The 14436-nt window shown below is 39.4% G+C and overlaps 1 protein-coding gene across 5 annotated transcripts in view; it reads right to left on the reverse strand.

Annotated features, from left to right (window-relative positions):
• Window positions 1-547: 547 nt before the first annotated feature.
• The window catches only part of CFTR (CF transmembrane conductance regulator), a 195814-nt gene continuing 181925 nt past the window's right edge, over window positions 548-14436 (reverse strand). For 4 of the 5 annotated variants that reach the window (XM_027102096.1, XM_027102097.1, XM_027102099.1 and 1 more), the window contains 3 exons: window positions 4171-4343; window positions 3426-3531; window positions 548-2274 (listed from right to left, as the gene is read on the reverse strand). In XM_027102096.1, the coding sequence (XP_026957897.1) occupies window positions 2074-2274; window positions 3426-3531; window positions 4171-4343 (480 nt within the window). In that variant the 3' untranslated portion in view covers window positions 548-2073. Of the gene's footprint in view, window positions 2275-3425; window positions 3532-4170; window positions 4344-14436 lie in introns of those variants that run through there. The other variant, XR_003431917.1, reaches the window with a different exon arrangement.

Here is a 14436-nt window from a genome sequence, read left to right on the forward strand (position 1 = left end):
GTGAGAGGCCCGTGTACCGCAAAAAAAAAAAAAAAAAAAAAAGAAAATTCTGACATATGCTATAATATGATGAACCCTGAAGACATTATTAAGTGAAATAAGCCAGTCACAAAAGGACAAATACTATATGATTCCACTCACATGAGGTACGCAGAGTAGTTAAATTCATAGAGACTGAAGATAGAATGGTAGTTGCCAGGAGCTGGGGGAAAGGATAAATAGGGAGTTTTAGTTAATGGTTTCAGAGTTTCAGTTTTGCAAGATGAAAAAATTTCTGTGGATGGATTGTGATGATGATCGTACAACAATGTGAATGTACTTAAAGCCACTGAATTGTACATTTAGAAATGGTTAAAATAGTAAATTTTAGGTTATGTATATTTTACCACAATTTAAAAAAAGAAATAATTTTTAGAGTGTCTTAATTCACATAGGATTCTCAAGAAGCTATATCTAAAGGAATGATTCATGTTTTGTGTACCATGATCCTTAGAGACTGAAGTAAGAGATCAATGAGACACGATTAATGAACACATCTGAAAACCCCTAAGTTTCACACAAATATATGGATTTTATTGACACACGATATTTTCCTACAGTAATAAATAGAATGCAATCTTAAGGGTTACTTTGGAGTTGAGAAGGCAGTGTATCCTTGATAGGGGTGGTCAGATTTTGTGGTACCATTTTCTTTAGAGCTGCATCTAAGAGGGAACAAGTGTACTGGCCAGGAATCACACAGGTATATGCAATATCTGTGTGGGCCCTACTGTTTCTCTCCACACCAACATAATTCATAATTCATAATTCAAACTGGCTAATGTCCCCCAAGTTTTCCCCTCCTCCCAGTTTTAACATATCATAAAAATAGCTAGTACCATAAAAGTCAACATTTCAAATATAAAAATCTCTTATACAAATATAATTCATAATATAATCATTCTTAAAATACAGCCATTTATATGAGTTTGAAACATTATTAAAATAAATATTTCCTAGAGAAAATTTCATTTGCATCACAAAATTATAAAACAGAAGCATATAAAACTAATTCATGATTGACTCTACTTCAGTGTGTCCATTATCTCTCCTGCTCAGTATATACAGTATGAAGTACACATAGGTAGCCTGAAAACACACCACATCACCCTTTCTATACCTAGATCTTTGAATTTCACGTACATCTACCTGTAGCGCCCACAGCGTACCTGCCTACACACTCTACCTGGAGCTTCTGGGTGATGAAGTGTTCTCCTGCACCAATTTGCATTAAAGCGTTTTTCCAGCCATCCTTCAGTTCAGAAGTCTTATGAGCTTGTTACTTTCTGGAAGCAGACATCTTCTCTTCCAAATCAAGGGAGCTACATCTTGGTTCCCTACATGGGACTGTAACAGCCCGTTTCCCAGATAATGGATGTTTTCTGATTTATTTGCATTTGGGTATTGCTGAATGGTACTAACCCTGATTTCCAAGATCGGGAAGTTCTGTCTCCTGACTGATACTTAGGTGTTGTGTAGTGCATATTTTGATGGGCTGTCTTGTGACTCTCACAGCATTCCATTACTTGCTTGGAAACGGGGCAGTCTGAATCCTTAACAGACAATATAGCTGTGTTTTTAAATATCGTGGAGAAAGTGGAGAAAAAGGTATATAAACATATATAAGCCACTAAAGTTTCCAGTTATCATTACTTAATTGTATCTCTAAGTAGTATGATTACAGTTCTTCTTCAATAATATAAATGAGTAAGTTTCACTAAACAATAAGTTGAAGAATTAAGCTGGCTGACGTTTACAGCCACCTTTCCAGTGACGACCAAAGGGAAAAGTTTTCAGGAAAAGCTGGCTTGCGATTCCAAGTGGTAAACCTTCAAGGATTTGAAGTACCTGTCACACGGTTTGACCATTGCCAGGAAGCCATTCATCCACGGGAACATCCTTAATTCCTCTTACCCGAAGTTTTCCTTTTTTAAAAAAACATCATTCATCCTTGTTTTCTGAGGCAGAAACTCTTTTTTTTTCTTTTCTTCAACTCCACGCGTGAATGTCCCAGGCAAACCTTTGTTCTGCTCTCTAAAGCCTTGTTTCTTGTACCTCTTCTTCCGTCTCCTCCTTCAGGGCAGCGATTTTGGACCGAGACGTCTGCTTGCTCGAGTTCCGGTGGGGGAAGAGCTTCAAGCGGACTGTGGGGCTGATCGCCTGCCGGAAGAGGCTCTTCTCGCTCAGCATCCTCTGGATGGAGTCGTACTGCCGCACTCTATTCTCCTCTATGACCTAGGGAAGTGGCCGTTAGTGACAACTCGGACAAAGAGGCAGGGCGGACCAAAGCAAGGCAAGAAGGGCACAGGCTCAGAGGATGAGGAAAGCCAGAAAGAACACACAGCGAGTGTCCAGAGGCTTGCAGTCTGAACAGTCAGGGAGAGCTTGTTTCACTGCTGAGTCCTCGTGCTTTATGGAGCTTCTACCATTTGTGAAATCAGCTGTAATTTTTTACTTAGAAGCTGGGAGATTGCTTTTTTTTAATTGATATAGTACTGAACAATGTGCTTCTTCAGAGAACTTTAGAGGAACTAAGGGGGCTTTGAAAACAAGAACTATTCATGTTAGATCCCTTGTGTATTAACCTTACAAATGAGTGTTAAGTCCACAGCACCATAAAGAGTTGAACCACGTCAACAGTGGATTTGAAGCTTAACAATTTCAAATTGGATGTGCCTGAGTTACTGTGCCTCCTTCACTCGTTCAAGCTGAACCTGACCGTAGCTGGGCAAGAGGTTGTGAGTCGGCCCCTAACTTATCACTCGAAGCTTAGTAATAATAATGGTAATAACAATCCTTCAGTAAGAAAAGCATTTACCTCCAGGAGCCTGAAAAGCCTTAACAGAAATGATGTGATACATCATCCTCAGGATTTCCTTGTGGCTAAACCCAAAGGGATTTGTAAACATCACTTGAAAGAATCGGTGACAGTTTTGAAACCACAAATGAGAAGGTGGTTGGGAGACGCACTAAGCTGAGTTCCAAATAATGGCTAGAAAAATGAAATAAACCTTTCAACTACTGCGTTAAAACCATACATCAGGTTGCAAGACAATCCAGGCCTGTTCTGGACCCCATCCATGGGAGATTCAGTTACTGAAAGCATCAGGACCTAGTCTTTTTCATGACTGATCCGCAAATAAAAGAAGCAAAAAGTATAGATGTTCCAATTTATTAATGTAATTTAGTAATAAGCTGCTATTTTAGATTGGCTGAATTCCAACCTCAACTCGTTGCACAAAGTGAGACACTTGGGCAGGTATTTTGAGTAAAGCTGGATAGCTGTGAGCTTGTACATTGCTGTGACTTGCAGGAACCAGCACATATCAAATTGTTATCAAGAATCAAAGGAGAGATGAGATCTTAGGTAAATTAGAAACACTCACCAAAAATCGCTGACATTCCAACATTGCCTCTATCCTGTGTTCAGAGAGGATTACTGTGCAATCAGCAAATGCTTGTTTTAGGGTTCTTCGAATGATCTGGTATGTTCTAGCAAAGAAAAAATACCACATATAACATCACAGAATGTTAATAATCTGTCTCTATCCTTGATAACATACCTATTCTTCTGTCAATGTAATTCCTTAAATTATCTTTCCTTGAATCCTTTTAACAGAATGTTGCAATAGAGTCAGCCACAATCAGCTTTCCAACCACAGGGCAGATTCTAAGTTTTCATAAATAAATAGGACAAATATTTGGGAAAAAATTTCACAGTTTGAAAAAAGTTTCCCAAATAAGTATATTTTTCATTATGTAGCATCAATAGTAGTTCTTTATTTTATGCTATAAATATTTCCTATGTTATAAATGGGATAGTAAGGAAGACCATAAGGACCCAAGTATGCCTATGTAACTAAATATTTTATCACACGTCAATAAGGGGGAAGAGTTTGTATGAAATTGCAAAATTACACTTAGAAGAGAACACATAGCTCTTATACTAGGAAATAAGCACTTGTGCGCATGTCAAATAGTAACTTTTCCACTGGGCAATTATTTCATATCTAGAAGGTAGTCTCCTGCTTGCAGACACGACAGCCTGATGGAAATTTGTGTCAATATGAAGTATGTCTCAATGATTCTTTTCCCCCTGTGTTATTAAATAGCAGGAATTCGGAAACTCACATTGGATCCAAATGAGCACTGGGTTCATCAAGCAGCAAGATCTTTGCTTTACTGAGAACGGATCTGGCCAAGCACATCAGCTGCTTGTGGCCATGGCTTAGGACACAACCCCCATCCATAAGGACAAAATCAAGCTTCCCAGGAAACTGCTCTATCACAGATCTGAGTCCAACCTGCAGAAAAGAAAGAGGAAAAACACTGGGCTTAGGAGGGGTAGTTCACATACTACAGGGTTAAAAACACTTAAGAGGCTGATAATCTGAAAAGACAGGAGTTCTAAAAGTTTAAATTTCATAACAACCCCCCACCATTCCTGCTATTTGGCTTTAACTGAACAAAAGACTATGTATAATCTTGGCAGCTCTAAAGCATCAGTCTACAGACTGTTTCAGCTCTGTACTTTTCCTTTCATGAGGTTTTCAGGGAATGCCTATTCTATGCCAGGTCCTCCAATAGGGATTAAAGAGAGGATAAATGGTCCGTGGGCCCTGCAAAGCTCAGGGTTTATAAAGACATACACAGATAATTATAACACAATTTAATACATGCTAGAAAAGATAATATGTATAGAATGCAGTTACTTACTGTATCATGACAGATTCTTTTATGTTACCTTCCATTCTCTACTCTGTAATAACAGAGCATGAAAGGCAGCAATAAAAATCAACTGAGGAGCCATTTAAAACCACATATGGCAATGTACTACTCATCTCTTTAATTCATAAAAACTGAGTTTAAGAAAGTCACGAAACTATGAAGTAAAAATAACTGGAGTTAAAATAGTGGTGTATTACTGGAGATTTAAAGGTGCTTAAATATTCGGGTGGAATATGAGAGTTGTGTTAGGGTCAACGGCTTATTTTTTTAAGCTAGATAGGAAAAATAAATAGGTTGAAAAAGCAAATGAGATAGACATCCATTCTTTCGAAATAAGATAAAAAATGAAACCTTGCCTCATATCACTTATTCAAATAAATGTGCATTGACATATATATTTTTGCCAAGTGTTGCTGAGTGTTTGAGACCTAAAGAGATACACATATGATTATATCCTGCCCTTGGGAAGTCTGGGATTTAGTATTGGGAGGTGAGATGTGTTCCCACCTGTAATACGGGCAGAATAAGATAGTGGCCTTAAGACAGACTCTCACGAGTTCAGTGATGAATCTGGAGATGGCTCACATCACTGTGTTTGTTCAGTAAATATTAACTGTGCCCAGGATATGTATTGCAGCCAATATTCCTTTCCTTGAGTGGATTTCTCATTAAAACAACCTCACTTTGTGTGAATTCATTAATGTTTGAAAAGAGTTTCTGAGATGGTAGGGAAAGTAAACATATTAATTAGACAAGGGGGACTATTCTCATGTATCCTGGAAGACTCAAACATAAAACTAATTTTGGATCTAACCAGCTGAGAATGTGAATAAGGGCTCTTGGGTGAGGAACTGGAGGACTTGTGTTCTTTCTCTCTTCAACTTTCGCTTTTTATTGGCTTCAGCCTGTGAACCTGCTACATCTCTCCCCTCTTGAAACAAAAACCCCTCATTTGCCTCCAGATTCTCCTTTAGCTATTATTTATTTATTTAACAGATCTTTACTGGAGTATAATTGCTTCACAATACTGTGTTAGTTTCTGTTGTACAACAAAGTGAATCAGCCATATGTATATATATGTCTCTATATCCCCTCCCTCTTGAGCCTCCCTCCCACCCTCCCTATCCCACCTCTCTAGGTCATCGCAAAGCACTGAGCTGATCTCCCTGTGCTATGCAGCAGCTTCCCACTAGCTAACCATTTTAAGTTTGGTAGTATATATATGTCGATGCTACTCTCACTTTGCCCAGCTTCCCCGTTCCCTCCCGTGTCCTCAAGTCCATTCTCTATGTTTATGTCTTTATTCCTGCCCTGCCACTAGGTTTGTCAGTACCATTTTTTTTTTTAGAGTCCATATATATGCGTTTGCATACAGTATTTTCTCTTTCTGTCTTATTTCACTCTGTATGACAAACTAGGTTCAGACTCATCCACCTAACTACAAATAACTCAATTTCGTTTCTTTTTATGGCTGAGTAATATTCCATTGTATATATTGTGCCACGCCTTTATCCATTCATCTGTCAACGGACACTTAGGTTGCTTCCATGTCCTGGCTATTGCAAATAGTGCTGCAATGAATATTGTGGTATATGTTGCTTTTTGAATTATGGTTTTCTCAGGGTATATGCCCAGTAGTGGGATTGCTGGGTTGTATGGTAGTTCTATTTGTAGTTTTTTAAGGAAACTCTATACTGTTCTCCATAGTGGCTGTATCAATTTACATTCCCACCAACAGTGTAAGAGGGTTCCCTTTTCTCCACACCCTCTCCAGCACTTATTGTTTGTAGATGTTTTGATGATGGCCACTCTGACTGGTGTGAGGTGATACCTCATTGTAGTTTTGATTTGCATTTCTCTAATAATTAGTGATGTTGAGCATCCTTTCATGTGCCTCTTGGCCATCTGTATGTCTTCTTTGGTGAAATGTCTATTTAGGTCTTCTGCCCATTTTTTAATTGCATTGTTTGTCTTTTTGATATTGAGCTCCATGAGCTGTTTGTATATTTTGGAGATTAATCCTTTGTCCATTGCTTCATTTGCAAATATATTCTCCCATTCTGAGGGGTGTCTTTTTGTCTTGTTTATGGTTTCCTTTGCTGTGCAAAAGCTTTTAAGTTTAATTAGGTCCCATTGGTTTATTTTTGTTTTTATTTTCATTACTCTAGGAGGTGGGTCAAAAAAGATCTTGCTGTGGTTTACATCAAAGAGTGTTTTTCCTATGTTTTCCTTTAAGAGTTTTATAGTGTCTGGTCTTACATTTAGGTCTTTAATCCATTTGGAGTTTATTTTTGTGTATGGTGTTAGGGAGTGTTCTAATTTCATTCTTTTACATGTAGCTGCCCAGTTTTTGCAGCACCACTTATTGAAAAGGCTGCCTTTTCTCCATTTTATGTTCTTGCCTCCTTTGTCGTAAATTAGGTGACCATATATGTGTGGGTTTATCTCTGGGTTTTCTATCCTGTACCATTGATCTATATTTCTGTTCTTGTGCCAGTACCATACTGTCTTGATTACTGTAGCTTTGTAGTATAGTTTGACATCAGGGAGCCTGATTCCTCTAGCTCCGTTTTTCTTTCTCAAGATTTCTTTGGCTATTCGGGGTCTTTTGTATTTCCATACGAACTGTAAAATTTTTTGTTCTAACTCTGTGAAGAATGACATTGGTAGTTTGATAGGGATTGCATTGAATCTGTAGATTGCTTTGGGTAGTATAGTCATTTTCACAATACTGATTCTTCCAATCCAAGAACATGGTATATTTCTCCATCTGTTTATGTCATCTTTGATTTCTTTCATCAGTGTTTAATAGTTTTCTGAGTACAAGTCTTTCACCTCCTTAGGCAGGTTTATTCCTGGGTATTTTATTATTTTTGCTGTGATGGTAAATGTGATTGTTTCCTTAATTCTTCATTTTGATTTTTCATTGTTAGTGTATAGGAATGCCAGAGATTTCTGTGCATTAATTTTGTATCCTGCAACCTTGCCAAATTCATTGATTAGTTCTAGTAGTTTTCTGGTGGCATCTTTAGGATTTTCTATGTATAGTATCATGTCATCTGCAAACAGTGACAGTTTTACTTCTTCTTTCCCAATTTGTACTTCTTTTTCTTCTCTGATTGCCGTGGCCAGGACTTCCAAAACTATGTTGAATAAGAATGGTGAGAGTGGACATCCTTGTCTTGTTCCCGATCTTAGAGTAAAGGCTTTCAGCTTTTCACCACTGAGTATGTTTGCTGTGGGTCTGTCATATATGGCCTTTATTATGTTGAGGTAGGTTCCCTCTATGCCCATTTTCTGGAGAGTTTTTATCGTAAATGGGTGTCGAATTTTGTCAAAAGCTTTTTCTGCATCTATTGAGATGATCATACGGTTTTTATTCCTTAATTCATTAATACGGTGTATCACATTGATTGATTTGCGTATATTGAAGAATCCTTGCATCCCTGGGATAAATCCCACTTGGTCATGGTGTATGATCGTTTTAATATATTGTTGGATTCTGTTTGCTAGTATTTTGTTCAGGATTTTTGCATCTATGTTCATCAGTGATACTGGTCCATAATTTTCTTTTTTTGTGATATCTTTTTCTGGTTTTGGTATCAGGGTGATGGTGGTTTCATAGAATGAATTTGGGAGTGTTCCTCCCTCTGCAATTTTTTGCAAGAGTTTGAGAAGGATCAGTGTTAGCTCTTCTCTAAATGTTTCATAGAATTCACTTGTGAAGCCATCTGGTCCTGGACTTTTGTTTGTTGGAAGATTTTAAATTACAGTTTCAATTTCATTACTTCTGCGCACAGGCTTTTTCTAGTCGCAGCCAGTGGGGGCTACTCTTTATTTCAGTGCACAGGCTTCTCATTGCGGTGGCTTCTCTTGTTGTGGAGCACAGGCTCTAGATGCGCTGGCTTCAGTAGTTGTGGCATGCAGGCTCCATAGTTGTGGCTCATGGGCTTAGCTGCTCCGCAGTGTGTGGGATCTTCCCGGACCAGGGCTCAAACCCATGTCCCCTGCATTGGCACACCGATTCTTAACCACTGTGCCACCAGGGAAGCCCTAGCTATTATTTAATGTCTCCCCCTTTTCTCATCTAGAAATCTTAAATAATGAGTGTGTATCTGTTGTCTCTACTGCCTGAGACCATAGAACATTTTTTCCCTTCTTCAAACATCTATTCCTTGCCTTATGAGAAACCACACCCTCTATGGACATTTCTTCTTATTATCACATGTAGGTAATTCTCCCTCTTCCTGTCCCTTGAATATTCGTTTTCCTCATTGCCAACTCTCCAAATGCTCCTTCTGAGATCTCATTCATGCTCAGAGTATCAACTACCACCGATAAGCGAATGATTTTTCATCTTTATATCCAGCCCTGGACCTCTTCCAAATACTTCTTAATCTTCCATGTCCTTGCCAGCCCTATTACAACAACCCTAGGCCAGGCCATTATTGTCTCTTAAGCTTCATACTGTAATCTCAAGTTGATTGTCACCCGACAACCCCACAGGGATCCTTCTAAAATATAGGTTTGACCCCATCATTTCTCTGTTTTAAATCCTATGGTGGCTCTCCTGCTGACAGAATAACTGAACTCTCTCAGATGGCAGATAAGGCATCCAGAATTGAGCCCCCTCCACTTTTACTTCCAGCAGCACTAAACACTCAGCTTGTAGTTCCCCATACACCTTGACCTTCTCAGGTTTGTGCCATTGCTTAGCCGGGAGCACCATTCCAAATACTCCTGATCATCCTCTAGGGCAGTCAGGCACATAGTCACAGAAGTATGGGTGCAAGTTCCCCTGTTAGACTGTTGGCTTCCTGAGGGTAAAGACATGTGCTCTTTAGCTCACTACCAATGTCAGACACATTGTCAGCCTCAACACACCCATTCATTTGTTCAACAAATGTGTACTGAGCCCCTGGAATGCTGGCCAAACAAAACAAACACAGTTTTGATGAATGACAAATCAATCCGATTTAAGGAAGAATGACAAATGGTAAATGAATAAGTGCTGGTTTTAGCTCCCCCAATATGGAGTGTGATCTAAAACCAGTCACTTCACCTGTCGGTGTGCCTCCACTTTCTCATCTTTAAGACTCTATAAAACTCCTTAAAAACAAATTATCAAATAAGAAGTTCTTTAACACTGATAGGTCAGCATTTCCTTTCAGATCAATCAGAAATACTTGAGAATTTTTCTTAAGTCAAATTAAGCATCAAGAAAAGTGCTGATGAAAGACTGGAGCTATGAAGTCACACAGAAGTGGCTTTAAGTCTGCACTCCACCACTCGCTGGCTGACGCTGTCAGATGTGTTACTGGAAGTCTCACTTAGCTCACTGGAAAAAAATGGAGAAAATACTAGGATAGACTTCAAAGGCTTGTAATAGGGACTAAATGGGATAATTTGTGGAAAGAGCTTGCCACAGAGTGTAGCTTGTGGTAAGCACCTAATCAACCCTGACTATTAGTATTGTTAGAGCCTGGGAAATCCCAAGACATGGGCCTGGCCACTGAAACGTTTCCCTGGTATGACAGTATGACTTGTAAGACTTTCCCTTTACAAGTTACCTTGGAAAGCAAGTTAGCAGAAAGTGTCACAATACTAGTAATTTACATCATGCTTAGTAACAAGGTTGAGACTTTGTTAAGAACGTTGCAGCATGTAGTCTCCCTTTAGATTCACACCAATCATACTCTAGTTTCCTAAGGCCATGGGGGAAAGCTACTTTAGTGTGTTATACTTTGTACTTTCTTGTGATAGAGAGCTGAGCAAAGTGTGTGGTTCTTACCCAAATGAAACTATTTCTTAACACAAGTAAATAAGTACCTAAATATATAGCACTGTCAATATTTAGAGAAGAAAACTGTATAAAATGAGTGACAGAGACACAGGCCAATCTAGGGTGCATTTTGCCACATTCCTATCTCAACTGTTTTACTCACTATCAAGTATAGTAAAAATCTTTTAAAATCATATTCACTAGAGAAAGGTCAACATAAGTTAGTAAAAGTTTACTAGTTTGAAGTCAGTGAATATTTAACAAATGTATTAATTACCTATTTTCTGCCAGATATTGTGATAGGCTTTGGAGAGAAAATGGGAAGCAAGATAGACTAGTAATTGGTTTTTAAAAGATATAAAGTTCTTGTTACCAACTCCATGAACTGATAAGAATGGCTTAAATTAACCTCGTGATTGTTTGGGTGCTCAGTCATGTATTCCTTAATGGACTCTTACTGAGAGTTTATTAAGTTCTAGGCACTATGGCAGACCTGGGAATTCAAAGATGAATAACACAAGGCTCTGCCTTGAAGGAACTCATGGCTCAGACAGGGAGAAAAATAATAGGTGGGAAATTACTGTTAAAAGCGAAAAGAGCTATGGGGGGGAAAAAAGACTTAAAGGGAACTTGCTACAGAGATCATCTAATTTAGTGATCTTTAACAGCAGAATTCTTTAAAAATAAATATATACATGTATACACACACATATACATACATATTCCCAATATAATATTATTTACACTATTGTCACAAACCACTTTTCAACAGATTAAAAAAAATACAAACTTTAGATTAGCTCTGTCCAAACTAAGGTGAATTTTAATTACTGGGATCTAAACATTTCTAAGTATTTTCGTTCCAACTTAGCATTACAAATTAATCAAAGCATCAAAAGTTTGTGGATATAAAGAACTTTGGGAAGAAAGAATTTGCCAGATTTATGCAGTTGAGCTAATAAATCATATGTATTTCCAAACTACTATTTACAAAGAAGAAATTTTATTTTGTGACATATAAAACTTAAAAAATGTATTACAGTCTGTAAAGGACCAGGTATTTTCTTCAAAGTGTTGACTTTTGCTATTGCTGCCCTCTGGAATGTTATTATAGAGCAAGAGTTTGCTCTTGTGATAAGGAAACATGAAAAAAAAAAATCAGAAAAGTGAACTGTGGTTGGACTGGGCAGTTATAAAAATAGACTCTGTCAACTCCTTTAGACACTCCTTTTGCTATTCTGCAGGTTTTCCAGGGCAAATTTTCACCTTAAAAGGCCACTATTTCTGTTAGTTTGTTTGCCCTCTAAAATAGCTTACCTGACTATCGATGTGTAAGGAAGGAAACTATTTTCTAAGTAATCCAAAAAGCAAACAATTACCAAACAGTTTTCCTTCTAAAAGCATTCTAAACCATTCTAGAACCAACAGATGTGCTGCTTGGATGACACAGGGTAACACAGACTGTGGTGAAGGAGCCTGAGATTGTGGATGCCACTGGGAAAGCTCACTGTGGCGAAAGAGCCTGTGAACCAGAAATCGAGGGAGACAGCTGTTTCTGCGCCCACCACCCAGCTCAGCTAAGTCCCTCCGATGTCTCAGGGCTCAGTGTCCTCATTGCTAATGGTGATACCCGTTGTGTGTCAATCACAAGGCTACCTGCATGATACATTACACATGAACCATTTATTTATTCATTTAAATAAATGAATCAGATCATTCATTCATTCATTCATTCATCCAATCAATGTTTATTGAACACCATGCACATGCCCAACACTACTCTAAGCAAGGAAATACCACAGTGAATATCTCTGCCCTCAAGGAACTTACAAGCCGGTGGTGGACATGGACAAGTTAAGAGGTAAATCTCTCTCCCGTGCGAAGAAAGCTGTGAAAGGGGTGGAGGTACAGGATACACGTAGGAGGGGCTCCTCTCTCACACCTGGAGCATCAGGGCAGGTTTCTGGGAAGAAGTGATGTGTAAGGAGAGGCCTGAATGGTGAGCGGGATCAGGCGGTGAAGGGCTGGGGGTGCCCCAGGCACAGAGCGTGTGAAAAAACCTCTGGAGAACAGACAGCACATGGTGCCTTAGAGGAAACAAAGGAATTCAGTGTAGCTGGATCCTGGCAAGCAGAGGCAGTTGGGGAGGGAGTTTAGAGAGGCAGGCAAAGATGAAATCATGAAGGACGTTACAAGCCACCTTGAGCAGTGTGGACTTTGTCCAACAGGCAATAAGGAGCCTTAGAAGGGGAGAAACAAGTGCTCAGATGCAAGGCTGCAAAGAACAGAATGAACTGTAGGGAGCCAGTAAGAGAGACACCGGACAGGAGCCTGTTTCTAAAATCCACATGAGAATTAGTAGTGGTGTGAGATGGGGATGGAGAAAAGTGAGTATATCCTAGGTTTTTGCAGGAGACAGTCTTGACAGGGCTTGATATGTGAAGACAGGTGGAGAAACTGGGAGTCAAGGATGAGACCCAGGTCTTGGCTTTGGGCAATGAGAAGCTGGTGATGCCATCCACTGGAATTGGAAACGCAGGACACTTGTGTGGGTGGGGCAGCTAAGAGACTCACTTATGGACATAAGATGCCTGTCCATGCTGAGATGTCAGGTAGGGAGCTCTGGGGACAGGTGGATTTGGGAGTCATCAGCACAGAAGTATTAGTTAGAGCTAAGAGGATGCATGATATTTCCCAGGAAGAGTAAGTAAAGTAAGAAAACAATTAGGATTCTGGCAAGCAACAACATTTAAGAGACGGCCAGGTAAAGACCTCATGAAAACACGATTATAATAGCTAACATTTACTTAGTACCTATTATGTGCCAGGCCTTAGGCTGGGCCCATTATACATATTAGCCTGAAAATGTACAGCAATGCTACCAATTTATTAGACCACAATGTTAGGGTCATCTTTTTGTTTCCTTAAGATTCAGCCTCCTTTGAGATTCTCTTTGGTCTACACAGCTGGTAAAGTCAGTGCTCCTGTGGAGAAGCTATCTGGTCCTCAGTTGTTTGTGAAGGGGAAAATTAGATCTCTGTAGTTCTGGGTCTTAGAAACTCTTTCCCTCCCTTGGACTTGCTTTAAATTCATCCATAGAATTATAGGGCATACAGTGCCAAGATGAAGGTACGGGCCTAGGGCACAAAGGGTAAGGAAGCTGCTTTGGCCAGTTTTGTTTCCAAGTCTTAGAGCTTGTAACTAATCATGTTCCTCATGGCTTCACACAATTCAGCCCAGATCTGCAAAGATAAGGTTTCACACTGGAGTGCAGGGCCCAATCCAAGGTAGGAATAGAGTGTTTCTTGGCCTGACATTGTCATCGTGCACACTTTTGATTTCCGTTTCAGGGAAAGGGGAATTACAAAGAATTGGGATAAGATTCAAGTGTTTGGCTCTCTGCTGTTACTCAATTCATTTCCCTCTAGAGAAACAAGTCATACCAAGGTCACAGAGAGGACTTAGATGAAATGAAATTCAATTCCAGTTTGCCCTGGCCAATCCTGGTTTACACCTTTTGTCCCATTATCCTGTCCAGGTGAGAAACTGACCCCTCCCCAAATGGTCCTGTTTGGGCAAAGTATATGATCAACCATATAGGACTAAAGTCCAGACCCCAAAACTTGTAAATCAATGCCTTTTCTGCTTCTCTGGGATGTTGCTTTTTTGTCTGTGCTCCATTCTAAGGCCTCCTCAACAAAAATTTATCACTGCTACTCAAACACATGGCATAACTGTAAGGACAGCAGCAGCCCATCTCTGTTTTTGAACAGTAAATTATTTTTAAAAGGATCAGTAAAAAAGATATACCTAGGGGGCTTCCCTGGTGGTGCAGTGGTTGAGAATCTGCCTGCCAATGCAAGGGACACGGGTTCGAGCCCTGGTCT

Source organism: Aethalodelphis obliquidens, unplaced genomic scaffold (assembly GCF_003676395.1).
Source record: "Aethalodelphis obliquidens isolate GAN/ISIS:26980383/991018 unplaced genomic scaffold, ASM367639v1 scaffold5, whole genome shotgun sequence".
Lineage (NCBI taxonomy): Eukaryota > Metazoa > Chordata > Mammalia > Artiodactyla > Delphinidae > Aethalodelphis > Aethalodelphis obliquidens.